Source organism: Dama dama, chromosome 1 (assembly GCF_033118175.1).
Source record: "Dama dama isolate Ldn47 chromosome 1, ASM3311817v1, whole genome shotgun sequence".
Taxonomy (NCBI): domain Eukaryota; kingdom Metazoa; phylum Chordata; class Mammalia; order Artiodactyla; family Cervidae; genus Dama; species Dama dama.
The window spans coordinates 82,792,146-82,809,433 of record NC_083681.1 but is presented as its reverse complement, the minus strand read 5'-3'; the positions used below and the strand labels follow the sequence as shown (position 1 = coordinate 82,809,433).

Below are 17,288 nucleotides of genomic sequence, written 5' to 3'. Positions count from 1 at the left end.
GTTTCTGGTCTTACATTTAGATCTTTAATCCATTTTGAGTTCATTTTTGTGTATGGTGTTAGAAGGTGTTCTAGTTTCATTCTTTTACAAGTGGTTGACCAGTTTTCCCAGCACCACTTGTTAAAGAGGTTGTCTTTTTTCCATTGTATATCCTTGCCTCCTTTGTCAAAGATAAGGTGTCCATAGGTTCGTGGATTTATCTCTGGGCTTTCTATTCTGTTCCATTGATCTATATTTCTGTCTTTGTGCCAGTACCGTACTGTCTTGATGACTGTGGCTTTGTAGTAGAGCCTGAAGTCAGGCAGGTTGATTCCTCCAGTTCCATCCTTCTTTCTCAAGATTGCTTTGGCTATTCGAGGTTTTTTGTATTTCTATACAAATTGTGAGATTATTTGTTCTAGTTCTGGAAACACGGGAGTTATAACCTCATTAACAATATCCTAAAATTTCCCAAGTATCTTGTAAGAAGGGCTTTCCAAATGTTATTATTCTTTCTTTTGTCTTTGTGATAGGTAGGTGGGTTAATATTGAAAAGTGTAATATCCTCTTTTTAAATTTAAAAAAATGAATTGGAGAAAATAAAATTAAATTAAAAAAAATGAATTGGAGTACCACTGCTATACGACGTGCCTTTAGTTTCTGCTGCATGGTGTAGCTCAGCCGAATGTGTCCATACATCCCTTCCTCCTGAGCCTCTCCCCTACCCTCTGCTACCCCACCCCACTGGGTCATCACAGCACCAGGCTGAGGTCCCTGGGCTACCCTCTGGTATGTGTGGGAACACTGACACACAGAATGATTAGTTAGGGGCAAAGTCAGCCAGGGTTATTTCTTTTAAAATTGTTCACTACAACCCCACTGTGTTCAGTGTGGGTTGAAGGCAATTTCTTTCCATGGAAACTGCGGTAACAATTGACTTAAAGATTTATTCTTTTCCTACAGGTCTGAGGATCTTTTCCTACAGATCCTACAGCCCCAAGGCAATGGCTGGAGGAAGGAACAGAACAACAATCACAGAGTTCATTCTCTTGGGGTTCTCTGAGTTTCCAAAGCTCACCACTGCCCTCTTTTCAATATTCCTAGGGATCTACCTGGTGACGGTATCTTGGAACCTGGGGCTCATCGCTCTCATCAGGATGGACCCCCATTTGCACACGCCTATGTACTTTTTCCTCAGCAACCTGTCCTTGCTGGATACATGCTATGTTTCCACCATAGCTCCTAGAATGCTCTCAGACTTCTTCAGGAAGCATAAACTCATCTCCTTTACGGGCTGCACCATGCAGTACTTCTTTTTCTCTAGCCTGGGTCTGACTGAGTGCTGTCTGCTGGCGGCCATGGCTTATGATCGATACGCTGCCGTTTGCAGTCCTCTGCTCTACACAACCATCATGTCCCCCACTCTCTGCCTGCAGATGGTGGCAGGATCTTGTATAACTGGATTCTTGGGCTCGTTCATTCAGTTGTGTGCCTTGCTTCAGCTCCACTTCTGTGGACCAAACATCATCAACCATTTCTTCTGCGACCTGCCCCAGCTGCTAACCCTGTCCTGCTCGGACACCTTGTTCTTTCAAGTCATGACATCTGTGCTCACTGTCATCTTTGGGCTCACGTCTGTATTGGTTATCATGATATCCTATGGTTACATTGTCGCCATCGTTCTGAAGATCACTTCAGCTGAAGGCCGGTCCAAAGCCTTCAACACTTGTGCTTCCCACCTGATAGCTGTGACCCTCTTCTTTGGCTCGGGTATCTTTGTTTATATGTATCCTAATTCCGGCGGTTCCTCGAGCCAAAACAAGCTGGCATCTGTCTTGTACACTGTTATAATCCCCCTGCTAAATCCATTGATCTATAGCTGGCGGAACAAGGAAATCAAAGATGCCCTAAACGTATGGAAGAAGAGACTCTTTTCCTGGTGTTACTGACTATGGAATTTATTTCAGCTGTATGCTGTCGGAGAAATGTCAACTGAAACATTGATCCATAAGTCTCCTAACTGCAGAGTGAGTTATAATTACTATTGTCTTCTGATGTAAACCCATGGCTGGCACAAGGAGAGGACAATACATGAGAAGTATCTGGAAGTTCATTATCTCTGTGCTTCATCAGTGATGACCTAGTATAGCAATAGGTCAAGAAATTCACAAGCGTTTTTGTAGCTAGTTATGATGATGTGAGTCTTCCACTTCAGTGTTCCATCCTTTAGCATGCACTACCTCAAGGACCAATGGTGCCAGGGACAAAGTAGATCAAGGTTGCCAGGAGACCAACAAGCCTCCCCCCAGCATTTCACTTTAGTCAGGACAGGAATTACTATTAGTACTGAGCTCTTCTAAAAAAGAACTTCCTAAGTCATTCTGCTAGTTCTCTCATTTAACCTATTCTTTCACCTCTGGAAATTATGAATTCATTACTTCATTTATGGACTTGTTCACAGCAAAAATAAACAAAAGGGATCAAAGATTTGTTAACTTCATACAAAAATAAATTTGTTGCAACAAGAATGCTCAACATGCCTGTCATATTTAAGATTTGGTTGATCTGTTGGCTTGTTAGGGACACTTAGATTATTTTTTAATCTGTTATTGCTATACAGTCACCTCTGCTCTTCCTTCTTCCCTGTGTAATCAGAGAAGGGAATTGGAAAATGGCCCTTTGCTGGTGAGGTGGTCCAGTGCCTGATTTTGGCACCTCAAACAATGTCTTTGTGTTACCTTTTTGGTTGCTTTTTGCTTTTTAAGTAGACCAAGTCTCCACTAAGAAGTTGTTTTCCCCATAATTTTTTTTTGTTTTCCCCATAATTAACAAGTGGAAAGTGGCTGGTAAAATTAGCTACAAGAAGCTGATACATGAGAAAAGTCTGTTACATGTACTCTGTACATGAGAAAGTCTAGATTTATCTATTTCCCCTGTAACCTTGGCTGGATCTGTTACAAGATGTAGAGAAATACACAAGTATTGAGGCTGGGACAGAAAGCACTCTTGTTTATCTTCTGGTAGGATTCTAATTTTCATAATCTTTAGGCCAGAAATAAAAAAATATAATTCAGGAGACTATTCTTGGTAAAAGGCATTCTGTTCATTTCTCTTTTTATGTGCAGAAGGGAAAATTCAAAATCCCCAGGAGTAACCATGAGGTAAGAACTTAAAGCAAGTGTTGGACACCTGTAGGCACTACAGCTTTGAAGTTTCTGCTTCTAGGACTCCGTATTCCTGAGTCCTAGAAAACTCCATATTCCTGAGTTGCAGTTATTGGATAGGATTTTGTCAAGGCAAGTTAGGTATATAGGATGGTAGACATAGGTTTGATCTAAAGTCTTCTTCAGCACTAACATCTATTAGTATCCCATTCAGATCTTCCTCAGCTTTAGCCTAATGACCAAGACTGGACTGGAGTTGAGACTAGACTGGAGTTGAGAAAGAAAAATAACTCCTGAAATGCCACATATTTTGCCTGGTTTGATCCTTAACACTTTTATGGCCAAATATAATTATGATCTCCAATATACCTGCTTAAAATCAATGTCACAGCCAGCAGAGAAGTTTCATTATGTAAAATTTCAAGTTGCTTCAATTACAAAAAACATAATCTTCATGAAAGAGTGATAAGGTCCTTAAATAAGAGGAGCCTATTTACACAGAATACCTGGGGACCTTTTACTCTGACCTTCAAATGACCTGAAAGACATAGATGTTTCAGACATAGAATTGCTGTGCAGGAATTTCTCATGAATGATAAACGTTCTGAGGTTAATTAGTCATGACAGAGGCTGAGGAATTAGACAAACTCCTAAAGAGTACTCTGTTCCTTTTTTTGTAACTACATGAGATTAACATTTTTGTCTTAAAAATGAAACCAGGATAGTTTTTGTAAATTTGTACTAGGGGAAAGTAAAAAGACACTTGCTCCTTGGAAGGAAAGCTATGACAAACCTAGACAGTACATAAAAAAGCAGAGACATCATTTTGCCAACAAAGGTCTGTATAGTCAACGCTATGGTTTATCCAGTAGTCATGTACTGATTTGAGAGTTGGAGCTTAAAGAAAGCTGATCGCCGAAGAATTGATGCTTTTGAACTGTGGTGTTGGAGAAGACTCTTGAGAGTCCCTTAGTGGAGAGTCCCTTAGTGGACTGCAAGGACATCAAATCAGGATTGCTTAAAGGAAATCAATACTGAATATCCACTGGAAGAACTGCTGGTGAAGCTGAAGTTCCAGTACTTCCTTCTCCAGGGGGTCTTCCTGATCCAAGGATTGAACCGGGTCTCCTGCATTGCAGGCGGATTCTTTACTGAAAACTGAGAGAAAGGCAAATCAAAACTACAGTGAGGTACCGCCAGTCAGAATGGCCATCACTAAAAAGTCTAAAATAAAAAGTGCTGAGAAGGATGTGGATAAAAGGGAACTCCTCCTGTATTGTCGATGGGAATGTAAGTTTGTGCAGCCACTGTGGAAAAGAGTAGGGGGGGTTCCTCAGAAAACTAAAAATAGAATTACCACATGATCCAGAAATCCCTCTCCTGGGCATTTATCCAGACAAAATTGTAGTTCAAAAAGATACACGGACTCCTATGTGCATTAAAGCCATATACACAATAGCTGAGACATGGAAACAACTTAAATGTCCAACAGATGACCAGATAAAGAAGATGTGGTACAGATACACCATGGAGTATTACTCTGCCATAAAAAGAGCAAAGCAACGCCATTTGCAGAAACATGCATGCAACCAGAGGTTATCATACTAAGCAAAGTAAGTCAGAAATAATACCCTATGACATCATTTATATGTGGAATCTAAAATATGACACAGATGAACCTATCTATGAAACAGAACTAAAGAGCCTCTTGATGAAAGTGAAAGAGGAGAGTGAAAAAGCTGGCTCAAAACTCAATGTTCAAAAAATGAAGATCATGGCATCTGGTCCCATCACTTCATGGCAAAGAGATGGGTAAGCAATGGAAATAGTGACAGACTTTATTTTCTTGGGTTCCAGAATCACTGCAGACAGTGACTACAGCCATGGAATTTAAAGATGCTTGCTCCTTGGAAGAAAAGCTATGACCAGCCTACACAGCATATTAAAAAGAAGAGGCACTACTTTGCTGAGCAAGGTCCATCTAGTGAGAGCTATGGTTTTTCCAGTAGTCATGTATGGAGGTGAGTGTTGGATCATAAAGAAGATTGAGTGCTGAAGAATTGATGCTTTTGAACTGTGGTGTTGGAAAAGACTCTTGAGAGCTGCCTGGACTTCGAAGAGATCCAACCAGTCCATCCTAAAGGAGATCAGTCCTAAATATTCCTTGGAAGGACTGAGGCTGAAGTTGAAACTCCAATAATTTGGCCACCTGATGCGAAGAACTGACTCATTGGAAAAGACCCTGATGCTGGGAAATATTGAGGGCAGGAGGAGAAGGGGACGGCAGAGGATGAGATGGTTGCATGGCATCGCCAACTCAATGGACATGAGTTTGAGCGAGTCTGTGAGCTGGTGAAGGACAGGGAGGCCTGGCGTGCTGCAGTCCGTGGGGTCATAAGGCGTGCGTGCTAAGTTGCTTCAGTTGTGTCTGACTCTCTGCAACACTATGGACTGCAGCCCGCTGGGCTCCTCTGTCCATAGCTTTCTCCAGGCAAGAATCCTGGAGTGGGTTGCTGTGCCCTCCTCCAGGAGATCTTCCCGATCCAGAGACGGAACCCAAGTCTTTTATGTCTACCTGCATTGGCAGATGGGTTCTTTACCACTAGCATCACCTGGGAAGCTCACTTTAGCACAGAGAACTAAATTCAAAATCCTATGAGAAACTATAATGAATATTCAAAAAAATGTATATGTGTGTATAACAGTCACTTTGTGGTCCAGCAGTAATTAACACAGCATTGTAAATCAACTACATTTCAATAAATGAAGTGTATAAGTTTCAGACCCTTACAGTCTATGCTTAGTCCAGCACCTTGGGCGTGCACTCCCCAGAGAGAGCCTTCACAAGCACTTTTTCCAGCCCAGCAGCACTGACCAGCTCCTCTCCTTGGTGAATGAGGCACAGAGTTCCCACAGAGCTTTAGAGAATGGATAAATGGGAGATCATTTTTGAGCTCCCCTAGAGAGCCAGTGGTATTATTAGCAGCTGCTTCTGGGTGCCAGGATTTTGTGCTTTCTTTATTGCACTGTTCTCTGTTCTTCTAGCTTCCCTTGTATTTATTTTAAATTAAATTTAAAAGAATCAAGGGCAGAGAAGTGTCTGAGAGGGGTAGAGTGGAGCTAGAAAAACAAACCCCTGAAGTCTTGCTTACTATCTACCCGCTAGCTGCTCTACTGTGCTTAGACAGGATGTTCAGATTCCTTTAGCCATTCAAAGGTTACCAAGAGCATCTTCTGACTATCTCTTATAAAATCACCAAAAAGATTTATTGGAGTTGATGAAAATAACCTCTGATACACAGTTGAGTGAAGAAAAGCCTCCAAACGATGCAAAGCAGCAACGCGAAGGCTCATTCCATGAAGCACATGCCTGTGATTGCAGTAATAAAGGTGCTCTCTTATTTAGATCTTTCTGTCTGATCTCACCATTCTGAGAGTTGTCCCATCCAGAATGAATGGATAAAGAGAAAAAAGCAAGTCTGTGACATGGGTATATTCATAAACAGAGAGAAGCAAGACTTAACAGGTAGCCTTGGAAAGTAAATAGCAGAAAGTGAGTTATTGATGGAGCCACACCCTGATGAGATCGCAGGTGAATAGCTTTACCCTTGGAGGGGAAGACAGAAATTATTTATTTGAAATAGGCATGACTATTGTAAGAATGAGTACCGGTACTGATAAACTTAGGAGCCAGAATGAGCCTAAGGGACTTTATCGTCGTGGAAAACAATGGTAAAGGCAACCATTAAGAAGACCGTATGTGCTGCACTCTAAAACTACAGAATTAGAGACTCCATACATAGTCTGTAACAGCACCTGGTGTTTCAGGTTTTTTTGGATGCTATCTCTGTCACCACAGGTACTTGGCGGGGTGGGGGTGGGGGGGATACAAAACCCTAAACTCCATAAGCATGTGTTACTCTCCTTTATTCTCACAGCTGCGACATCTGCATCTTTTTGTGGGGGACCAAGGACTCATATCATCCCAAATAATAGACGAAGGACTGACGCTTAGAGACTGAAGCACACTGTCTAAAATTACAGTGGGAATGCAAGTGAAGCACCAGTGTGCATAAGGGATCTTTTGTTGAGTGATGGAAATGTTCTAAAAGTGGATAGTGGGGATGATTTCAGTCTACTAAAATTATCACACACTTAAAATGGATGGATTTATGATATGTGAGCTATACTTTAACAAAACTCCTGAAAATAAAAAAAAATGAGAAGAAAAAAAATTAATATCTTGAAGCAAGACCTGGCTAAAAGACTGTGACAATGTCCTGTTCTATTCTGAACCACAGAAATGAATTTAGAATGACAGTTTTCAATCATCAGGCCCAGCAGATGTTCAAACATTCTTCCATTTAGCCAGCATTTAGTACACACTTACTAACAGGCTAAGTGATGAGAGAGAATGACTAATCACACTGGGGCTTCCATGGGGCCTCAGTGCAGAAGAATCCACCTGCCAATGAGGGAGACCTGCGGGAGACTTGCAGGAGATGTGGTTGGATCCCTGGATTCGGAAGATCCCTGGAGAAGGACATGGCAACCCACTCCAGGGTTCCTGCCTGGAGACTCCCATGGAGCCTGGTGTGCAGTCACAAAGGGTCGGACATGACTGAGTGACTAAAGAGCAGCGACTTCCCTAGGAATTTCACTCTCTAGTAGGGGACATGCTGCAAAAATAAATCATTTCAATGTGATGTGATAAAACGCAAAATCAATAGTACATGTAAAGGAAGTGACATTTTTGAATCCTGTCTGTAATGTTCAAGGAGTTCATGATCTGAGCCACAGTCAGCTCCCGGTCTTGTTTTTGCTGACTCTATAGAGCTTCTCCATCTTTGGCTGCAAAGAATATAATCAATCTGATTTCACTGTTGACCATCTGGTGATGTCCACCTGTAGCATCTTCTCTTGTGTCATTGGAGAGGGTGTTTGCTATGATCAGTGCATTCTCTTGGCAAAACTCTATTAGCCTTTGCCCTGCTTCATTCCATACTCCAAGGCCAAACTTGCCTGTTACTCGAGGGATCTCTTGACTTCCTACTTTTGCATTCCAATCCCCTATGATGAAAACAGCATCTTTTTTGGGTATTAGTTCTAGAAGATCTCGTAGGTCTTCATAGAATCGTTCAACTTCAGCTTCTTCAGCATTATTTTTTGGGCATAGACTTGGATTACAGTGATAATGAATGGTTTGCCTTGGAAGTGAACAGAGATCATTCTGTCATTTTTGAGATTGCATCCAAGTACTGCATTTCAGACTCTTTTGTTGAAATGGCTACTCCATTTCTTCTAAGGGATTCTTGCCCACAGTAGTAGATATAATGGTCATCTGAATTAAATTTGCCCATTCCAGTCCATTTTAGTTCACTGATTCCTAAAATGTTGATGTTCACTCTTGCCATCTCCTGTTTGACCACTTCTAACTTATCTTGATTCATGGACCTAACACTCCAGGTTCCTATGCAATACTGCTCTTTACAGCATCGGACCTTGCTTCCATCACCAGTCACATCCATAACTGGGCATTGTTTTCACTTTGGCTCTGTCTCCTCATTCTTTCTGGAGTTATTTCTCCACTCTACTCCTTATTGAAAAATTCAGACTTAAAATGAACAAAGTAGGGAAAACCACTAGACCATTCAGGTATGACCTAAATCAAATCTCTTACGATTATACAGTGAAAGTGAGAAATAGATTCAAAGGATTAGATCTGAGAGAGAGAGTACCTGAAGAACTCTGGACAGAGGTTCATGACATTGTACAGGAGGCAGGGATCAAGACCATCCCCGAGGAAAAGAAATGGAAAAATGCAAAATAGTTGTCTGAGGAGGCCTTACAAATAGCTGAGAAAAGAAGAGAAGCAAAAGGCAAAGGATATAAAGAAAGATATACTCATTTGAATGTAGAGTTCCAAAGAGTAGCAAGGAGAGATAAGAAAGCCACCCTCAGTGATCAATGCAAAGAAATAGAGGAAAACAATAGAATGGGAAAGACTAGAGATCTCTTCAAGAAAATTAGAGATACCAAGGGAAAATTTCATGCAAAGATGGGCTCAATAAAGGACGGAAATGATACAGACCTAACAGAAGCACTTTAAGCATACTAAGAAGGGGTGGCAAGAATACACAGAAGAACTGTACAAAAAAGATCTTCATGACCCAGATAATCACGATGGTGTGAGCACTCACCTAGAGCCCAACATCCTGGAGTATGAAGCCAAGTGGGCCTTAGTAAGCATCACTATGAATAAAGCTAGTGGAGGTGATGGAACTACAGTTGAGTTATTTCAAATCCTAAAAGATGATGCTGTGAAAGGGCTGCACTCAATATGCCAGCAAATTTGGAAAACTCAGCAGTGGCCCCAGGGCTGGAAAAGGTCAGTTTTCATTTCAATCTCAAAGAAAGGCAATGCCAAAGAATGTTGAAACTACCACACAATTGCACTCATCTCACACACTAGCAAAGTAATGTTCAAAATTCTTCAATCTATATCCACACCGTCTTCCATAGTGGCTGTATCAATTTACAGGGGTAAGATGGGGAGGGAGATGGGAGAGAGTTTCAAAAGGGAGGGGATATATGTTTACCTATGGCTGATTCATGTTGAGGTTTGGCAGAAAACAGCAAAATTCTGTAAAGCAATTATCCTTCAAAAAAATTTTTTTCCAAGCTAGATTTCAACAGTACATGAATCATGAACTTCCATATGTTCAAGCTGGATTTAGAAAAGGCATAAAAACCAGAGATCAAATTGCCAACATTCATTGGATCATCAAAAAAGCCAGAGAATTCCAGAAAAGCATCTACTTCTGTTTCATTGATTATGCCAAAGCCTTTGACTATGTAGATCACAACAAACTTTGGAAAATTCTTCAAGAGATGGGAATACCAGACCACCTTACCTGCCTCCTAAGAAATGAGTATTCAGGTCAAGAAGCAACAGTTAGAACTGGACATGGTACAACAGACTGGTTCCAAATTGGGAAAGGAGAAAGTCAAGGCTGTATATTGTCACCCTGCTTATTTAACTTATATGCAGAGTACAGCATGCAAAATGCTGGGCTGGATGAAGCACAAGCTGGAATCAAGATTGCCGGGAGAAATATCAATAACCTCAGATATGCAGATGACACCACCCTTATGGCAGAAAGTGAAGAAGAACTAAAGAGCCTCTTGTTGAAAGTGAAAAAGGAGAGTGAAAAAGTTGGCTTAAAGCTCAACATTCAGAAAACTAAGATCATGGCATCTGGTCCCATCACTTCATGGCAAATAGAAGGAGAAACAGTGGAAACAGTGGCTGACTTTATTTTGGGGGACTCCAAAATCACTGCAGATTGTGACAGCAGCCATGAAATTAAAAGATGCTTGCTCCTTGGAAGGAAAGCTATGACCAACCTAGACAGCACATTAAAAAGCAAAGACATTACTTTGTCGACAAAGGTCCATGTAGTCAAAGCTATGGTTTTTCCAGTAGTCATGAATGGATGTGAGATTTGGACCATAAAGACAGCTGAGTGCCGAAGAATTGATGCTTTTGAACTGTGGTGTTGGTGAAGACTCTTGAGAGCCACTTGGACTGCAAGGAGATCCAACCAAACTGACCTTGGTTGATCAACTTAACTTGATCCTCTAGTCAATCCTAGAGGAAATCAGTCCTGAATAGTCTTTGGAAGGACTGAAGCTGAAGCTGAAACTCCAATACTTTGGCCACCTGATGCAAAGAGCTGACTCACTGGAAAAGACCCTGATGCTGGGCAAGATTGAAGGCAGGAGGAGAAGGGGACGACAGAGGATGAGATGGTTGGATGGAATCCAAGACTCAATGGACATGGGTTTGAGCAAGCTCACTTGTCAGAATAGGTCTTATAAAAAAGGCAACAAATATCAAGTGTTGAGAAGGGTGTGGAGAAAAGGGAACCTTTGTGCCCTGTTGGTGGGAACGTAAGTTGGTGAAATCCACTATGGAAAACATATGATGGTTCCTCAAAATATTAAAAACAGATCTACCAAAAGATCTAGCAATTCCACTTCTGGGAATTTTTATGAAGAAAACAAAAACATTAACTTAAAATGTTGCATGCATCTCAAAGTTCATGGCAGCATTATTTACAGTAGCCAAGATATGGAAGCAACCTAAAAGTCCATCAAAATACAAGATATATTAGATATATCTAAAATATAGTGGATAAGAAATGTGACATATATATGCAAATATATGCAATGGAATAGTACTCAGTAACAAAAAAGATGAACCTTTCCTTTCATGACAACCTGAATGGACCTAGAGGGTATTACACTTAGTGGAATAAGTCAGGGGAAGACAAATACCATATAATTTGACTTATTTATAAAATCTAAAAAAACAAATGAACAAACATAAGAAAACAAAACAAGACTCATAGATACAGAGAACAAGGTGGTTTCCATAGGAAGGGGATGAACAAAATAGTTGAAGGAAATTAAGAAGTGTAAACTTTCAGCTATAAAATAAATGTCATGATATATGTAATGTGCAGCATAAGGAATGTAGGCATTAACATTGTAATAACTTTGCATGGTGACAGGTGGTAACAAGACATAGTGGTGATCATTTTGCAATGTTTAAAAGAGCAAATTATGTTGTACAACTGAAACTAACATAATATTATAAATCAATTATATTTCAATAAATAGTAAAGAGAAATATACAATACTTATGTTTATGATGATGTTTATAAATCACTTAAAATATGTATTATAACAAGCTGAGTGAGACATATATATACATATAATATTATGAAAATACAATATTCAGAAAAGACCGAAGAAATCAATCCATAAAGAAAGGTTTTAGATTAAGGTGATATAAGATGCATTCCCATTTTAGTGATTCATTGGTCTAAAACAGCTTTCTAAACTTGAATCATCCATGAAGAGAAAGTGGAATCATCAGGGGAATCTTCCATGATCTCCACTGACATTGCACCAGGGAACAATTACCTGGACATGTTAATCAGCCATCCTCTTTCCACTTTGGATCCTAAGGCGGCATTTAAGTGAACTCCTGGTGGAAGCGCCTCTCTTAGCAAGGCTGGCCAGAAGACTGCACGGCCAAAGAAGTCTGGAGGGGGAAGGTCCTCCCATAGGAGTGTTCCTTTAGAAGACGGTTGAAAGTAAGTGTTCAATGCCTTTCCTAGGAATGTAGGGCTTAGAAAGTGTCCAGACCAGGAAGGGGCAGTGAACTCTGCTAGATTTCCCAGACTCCAATGAAATAAACCACCATCAGTTGCCGCCTGTTCTTCACAAACATCTGGGTGAGAATTGTGGTCCATGGCAGTGTGGGGCACAGAGTATGGTACTTGGTGATCCTGACTCCTGGATTGGAAGCCTTCCTCCTTTACAAAGCCATGTTTTCCACCATCGGTCTGTCTTCTCTCTCTGCTTCAAGCTTGCTCAGAGCTCAGGTCCTTTCTCCTGGGAAGTAATATGTTTCCCTTCAGTGGAGAATTTTGACAGAAACAAGAATCTGCAGTTCACTGAATAATATCTTGAATTGGGAACTTGCTGTTGTATGGAGAGTTTGCTATAATTTCTTTTACTACCTGATGCCCAATGTCATGTTTTGAAAGGATGGTGTTTGTCAAGAGCTGCACGAGGAGTTCCCTGGTGGTTCAGGGGTTAAGACTCCATGCCTCTCTACAGGGGGCATGAGTTCCATCCCTGGCTGGGGAACTAAGATCCTGCATGGCCAAAAAAAAAAAAAAAAAATGCTTCATGTATTAAGTAATAATTAAGTCACTTAGGCCTGGGTTCGACCCCTGGGTTGGGAAGATCCCCTGGAGAAGGGAATAGCAACCCACTCCAGTATTTGTGTCTGGAGAATTCCATGGACAGAGGAGCTTGGAGGGCTTCAGTCCATGGAGTCGCAGAGTCAGATAAGACTGAGCGACTGACACTTTCATTGTAATATAATTAAAACAATAGCTTATTTTCTATTCCCTTAGCACTGTAGCTCAGTAGCAAGGATTTTGGAGCTTACAAGACCTGGTCCAAATTTGTAGCATGGCCACTCACTAGCTGCCCGACCTTGGACAAGTTACTTAGCTTCCCCATGCCTAGTCTTCCCAGAAGTGTGTTAAAGAATCAAGGCCCATAGGGTTGGGTGAGAGTGAATGCGGTGTGGGTGGATTGTTGAGGACCGTGCGGCACAAAGTAAGTGATCATTTAACACAATAGAAGGTAAGCTGCATCACCACAACGAGGTAATACACTTCTAGCCCAAAGAAAGACTCTTGAGCTTTCAATGATCCTACGTTATTCTTATCCTGTCTAAAATACTTTCTTATTTACTATCAGTATCAAGGATAGCTGTGCAGTCCTACTATTCACAATCCCACAGCATTTATGGTATGTTTGAAAATAATTAAGGAGTGACTTCTGATATTCTTAGGCATCCTTTTAGTTCTTACTTCTTTAGAACCCCTGATCGGTATTCTAATTGGAAAAATTCCTTTGTGTTTCTAATTTAACAATGTTAGCTCCTCCTCTTCATGTCCTTAGCACACATAGGAAACTGATCATTTTGTGATCAATCACCATTTCTTAAGACACTGGCTTAGCAAGATCAATTTGCTTGTGTCTCAAACAACCATTTACGTGATTTCTTATTTCTTCTGGTTGTTTAGAACATGAAAAAAATCAGGGAAAGTGACAGTATTTAAGGAACATTTACTTCTACTCTAATAAAAAATCTTTGTTGTTGTTCATTCGCTAAGTCATGTCTGACTCTTTGTGACCCCATGAAGTGCAACACGCCAGGTTTCCTTGTCTTTCACTATCTCCCAGAGTTTGCTCAAATTCATGTCCACTGAGTTGGTGATGTCACCTTTAAGAAAGGCTTTTTAAACAGCAATTTTAATTATGATTAACAATAAGAAGAAGAACCCACAGTCTCAACTTAAATGATAGTAACATATAATAACTTTTAACAAGACTCACTAAGTCATGCTACAAAGCCTAGTTGAAAAATAAAATGGCTTACTCAATTAAAAACTAGTCTACAATGATACCAAATATTTAATTTGATTGACTTCTTTTTCCAAAATAGACTGACTGTCTACAGCTTTTAGAACAATGACTTCACAGCTACAAAATGTTATCATCAACCCTATTCACTTCAGAAAATGCTGGTGAATTTTTATTGGAAGCATTTGATTCTCAGTGGATGCCCATAGAGAACAAGACTTCTAAACTCATCTAATTAACAGTAGAAGCAAGAATAGAAATGAAACATTTGTTGACAGACACATAAGATTTTACCTTATTTTCAAAAAAGGTAATCCCTAAGTCTTTGAAATACTTAAGTACATTTTATGAGTTTAAAATACATGTGATCATTATATCACAAAATAACAGAAAAATTCAATGACATCAATTTCTGCATGTTCAGTGTTGTCTAGGGACCAATATTCATGGTTAGGGAGCAAAAGTGCATGAAAATATCTGTGGTCTTCAGGAAATTAAAGCCTAGCTTGGGAAATCATTGTATATTATCTATTTTTCATAAAAAAAGCAAGATAAAATATCCCTGGAGTTTTAATATAAATTGAGTCATGGAGAAGAGGTAAATAAAGGAACATTTACCGAAAGACTATTCTGTCCAAGATAATTTAATAATAATACTAGTAACCAAAATAAAGCAGCTTTATACCCTGTTCCAGGAATTGTGCAAGGAACTATAGGTATATGAACTCATGGTATCTTTACCGTGACCCTACTACCAATCATGATCTCCAGCAGGATACTGGAGCTGTGTTTTCAGGTACATTGTTGTGATATAATTATAGGAAACAACTTTTGCAAACTTACAAGGTGATGGAGAATCAAAATTAAAATGAGGGAAAAAAACAAATATATATGTATAATATAGCATTTATTTTTAATTTGGATTTTTATGTATTCTTCCAGTTTATAGAAATACATATTTATATACTGATAGAATATATTAACATATTGATCTCATAGCATGTAAACTTATTGAATGCACATTAGTTCTAGGAGTTTTTGGTAGACTCTAGACGCATCTCCCCATTCCCCGTTAACTGAAGGCTCATCTTAGCTTTTTGTTTGGAGAACATAATTCCCATTTCAGAGTAAGCAAATTTCCTACACAGTTTCAGAAGGGATAGTTGAATAAATTACAAGCCCACAAACATTTGTTATGTACCTACATTGTTCGGTTCAGCCACTAAACTAACCTCGGGGTGGTACACTGTTACCTTAATGGACACCAATGAGTCACAATTCCTTGTTTCCATGTCCTTGTATAGTCCCCAAGGGAGTCATTGCTTGGCCATTTGACTGACTTTGATCAATGAAGCATCACCACATTTGAGACAGGCAGAGGCCTGATAAGTGCTTGTCATTGGGGCCGGTTCTCTTGGAATCCTGAGGTCACACTTAGAAGAATCTAGAGTGAAAGTCACGTGGAGAGAGAATCTCAGCCATCTCAACCATTCAGTCATCCCAGGTGAGCCCCAAAACAGGTGAGGGCCATCCAAGCCATCGATGAATACAGCCACATCAGGGGTCCAAGTGAAACTCACAGATGCTCCTGAAGAAATGTGAGAGATGATGAATTGCTGGTGTTTTAAGTCAATAAGCTTGAAGCAGTTTCTTAGGTATTTTTTGTTGCTGTTTAGTAGCTGAGTCCTGTCTGGTCCTTTGGTGACCCTGTGGACTGTAGGCCCCCAGCCTCCTCTGTCTCTAGGACTTCCCAGGAAAAAATTAACTAGAGTGGATTGTCATTCCTTCTCCAGCAGATCTTCCTGATTCAGGGATTGAACCCACATCTCCTGCATTGCAGGTGGATTCTTTTACCACTGAGCCAACAGGGAAGTCCATATTAGGTGTTAAAGGAATATTAAAAATACATTTCATCTTGCCTAAAAGCACACTTTAAGGCATAATGGGAAAACTCATACAAATAAGAACAATTAGATTCTTATTGAACTAGAAAAATATGAAGGGGCTGGGAGAGCATAGAAGAAGGAGCTTCATATTCATAAGAGGGACAGATTACCAGGGGAGGCAGGAAAAACATGCTTACCTTTACACATTGTGTATTTCCCTCTTCATATTAAATCACCTGCTTTCTTTGCATTCCTCCTTGAAAATATGTGAAGAGCAATAGTGAGCTGGCCCAGGAGCCATTTGAAATACTTGTTTGATCTTCCTTTCACTGTTTCCCAAATGATAGCCTTACTTGGTGCCTGGCAGATGTTAGATATTCAATAACATCAGATTATTTGCTGAACAGAGAAATATTTTCTGTGACTTATAAATAGTTACTTAATTTGGGCTTTGTTATTAAAAGGAAATAAAGGTAAAACGCCTACATCATGGGATGTAAATTTTATTTTGGTGATATAACATTTTCTTGTATCAAATTAAGAGAGAAAGAAAGCAAGACTATGAGAATGACTTTGTTTCTTGACTGAATGTTAAACTACTCTCAGTAAGTATATTAATACTGAGCAGATGAATAACTGACTATGTTACTGTTCTCCCAAATCTTAGAAATGGCATTTCCATGTTGAGTGACTGCTCATGCACTTTTATTTTCAAACTTCTAAAGCTATTTCCCGTAAATTTTATTTTTATATGGGATTCTGAAAACACTGTATATGCAGTGAGTTTCCATAGTAAACGAATCCTGGAAGAATGGTAAGCTTGCCCTTTAGAAGGTTCACTCTGTTTGCTGATCTCAGCGCCACCCGTGGGCCTCACAGGCGGCAGGACTGCACTAGGGCTGCCTGGCCAGCCCACCCATTGCACGTGCCTTAAGGTAAGTGAGGAAGCAGTATTTAGTCTATTCTGAACCTCTTATTTTCAATCACAACCAACGGTTCTGATTGCTGTACATTTGGTCTTGAATTAACAAGGGGGAGAGAACACAGATAAAAAATGGAAGCAACATAAAAATAATTGAGGAATAAATATGAAAATTTCTATTTACTTTTCTAGTTACATAAGTTTTCTCTACTTCTGGGAGTTTTAATCATTATCATTATCATCTAAAACTTTATTTCCTTTTCTCTCACCACTGAATTAGAAAATGTATATTGCAAAAAAATAAATAAAATAAATACTTTA

The 17,288-nt window shown here is 39.8% G+C and overlaps 1 protein-coding gene and 1 long non-coding RNA gene across 2 annotated transcripts in view; one reads left to right on the top strand and one right to left on the bottom strand.

Annotated features, from left to right (window-relative positions):
- The first annotated feature begins 983 nt into the window (after nucleotides 1-983).
- On the top strand, nucleotides 984-1,928 carry LOC133056750 (olfactory receptor 5AN6-like). The gene has a single exon (XM_061142448.1). The coding sequence runs from the start codon at nucleotides 984-986 to the stop codon at nucleotides 1,926-1,928; it is 945 nt and encodes a 314-aa protein (XP_060998431.1).
- Nucleotides 1,929-15,216: 13,288 nt separating this feature from the next.
- LOC133056748 (uncharacterized) overlaps nucleotides 15,217-17,288 on the bottom strand; it is a 41,183-nt gene continuing 39,111 nt past the window's right edge. Inside the window, exons 4-5 of the long non-coding RNA XR_009692901.1 lie at nucleotides 16,243-16,301; nucleotides 15,217-15,747 (exon numbers count right to left, since the gene is read on the bottom strand). This is a non-coding gene — a long non-coding RNA (uncharacterized LOC133056748). The remainder of the gene's footprint in view (nucleotides 15,748-16,242; nucleotides 16,302-17,288) is intronic.

Bases quoted from the DNA above. Each gene is read 5' to 3' on its own strand.
- LOC133056750 (XM_061142448.1), top strand. From the start codon at position 984: ATGGCTGGAGGAAGGAACAGAACAACAATCACAGAGTTCATTCTCTTG.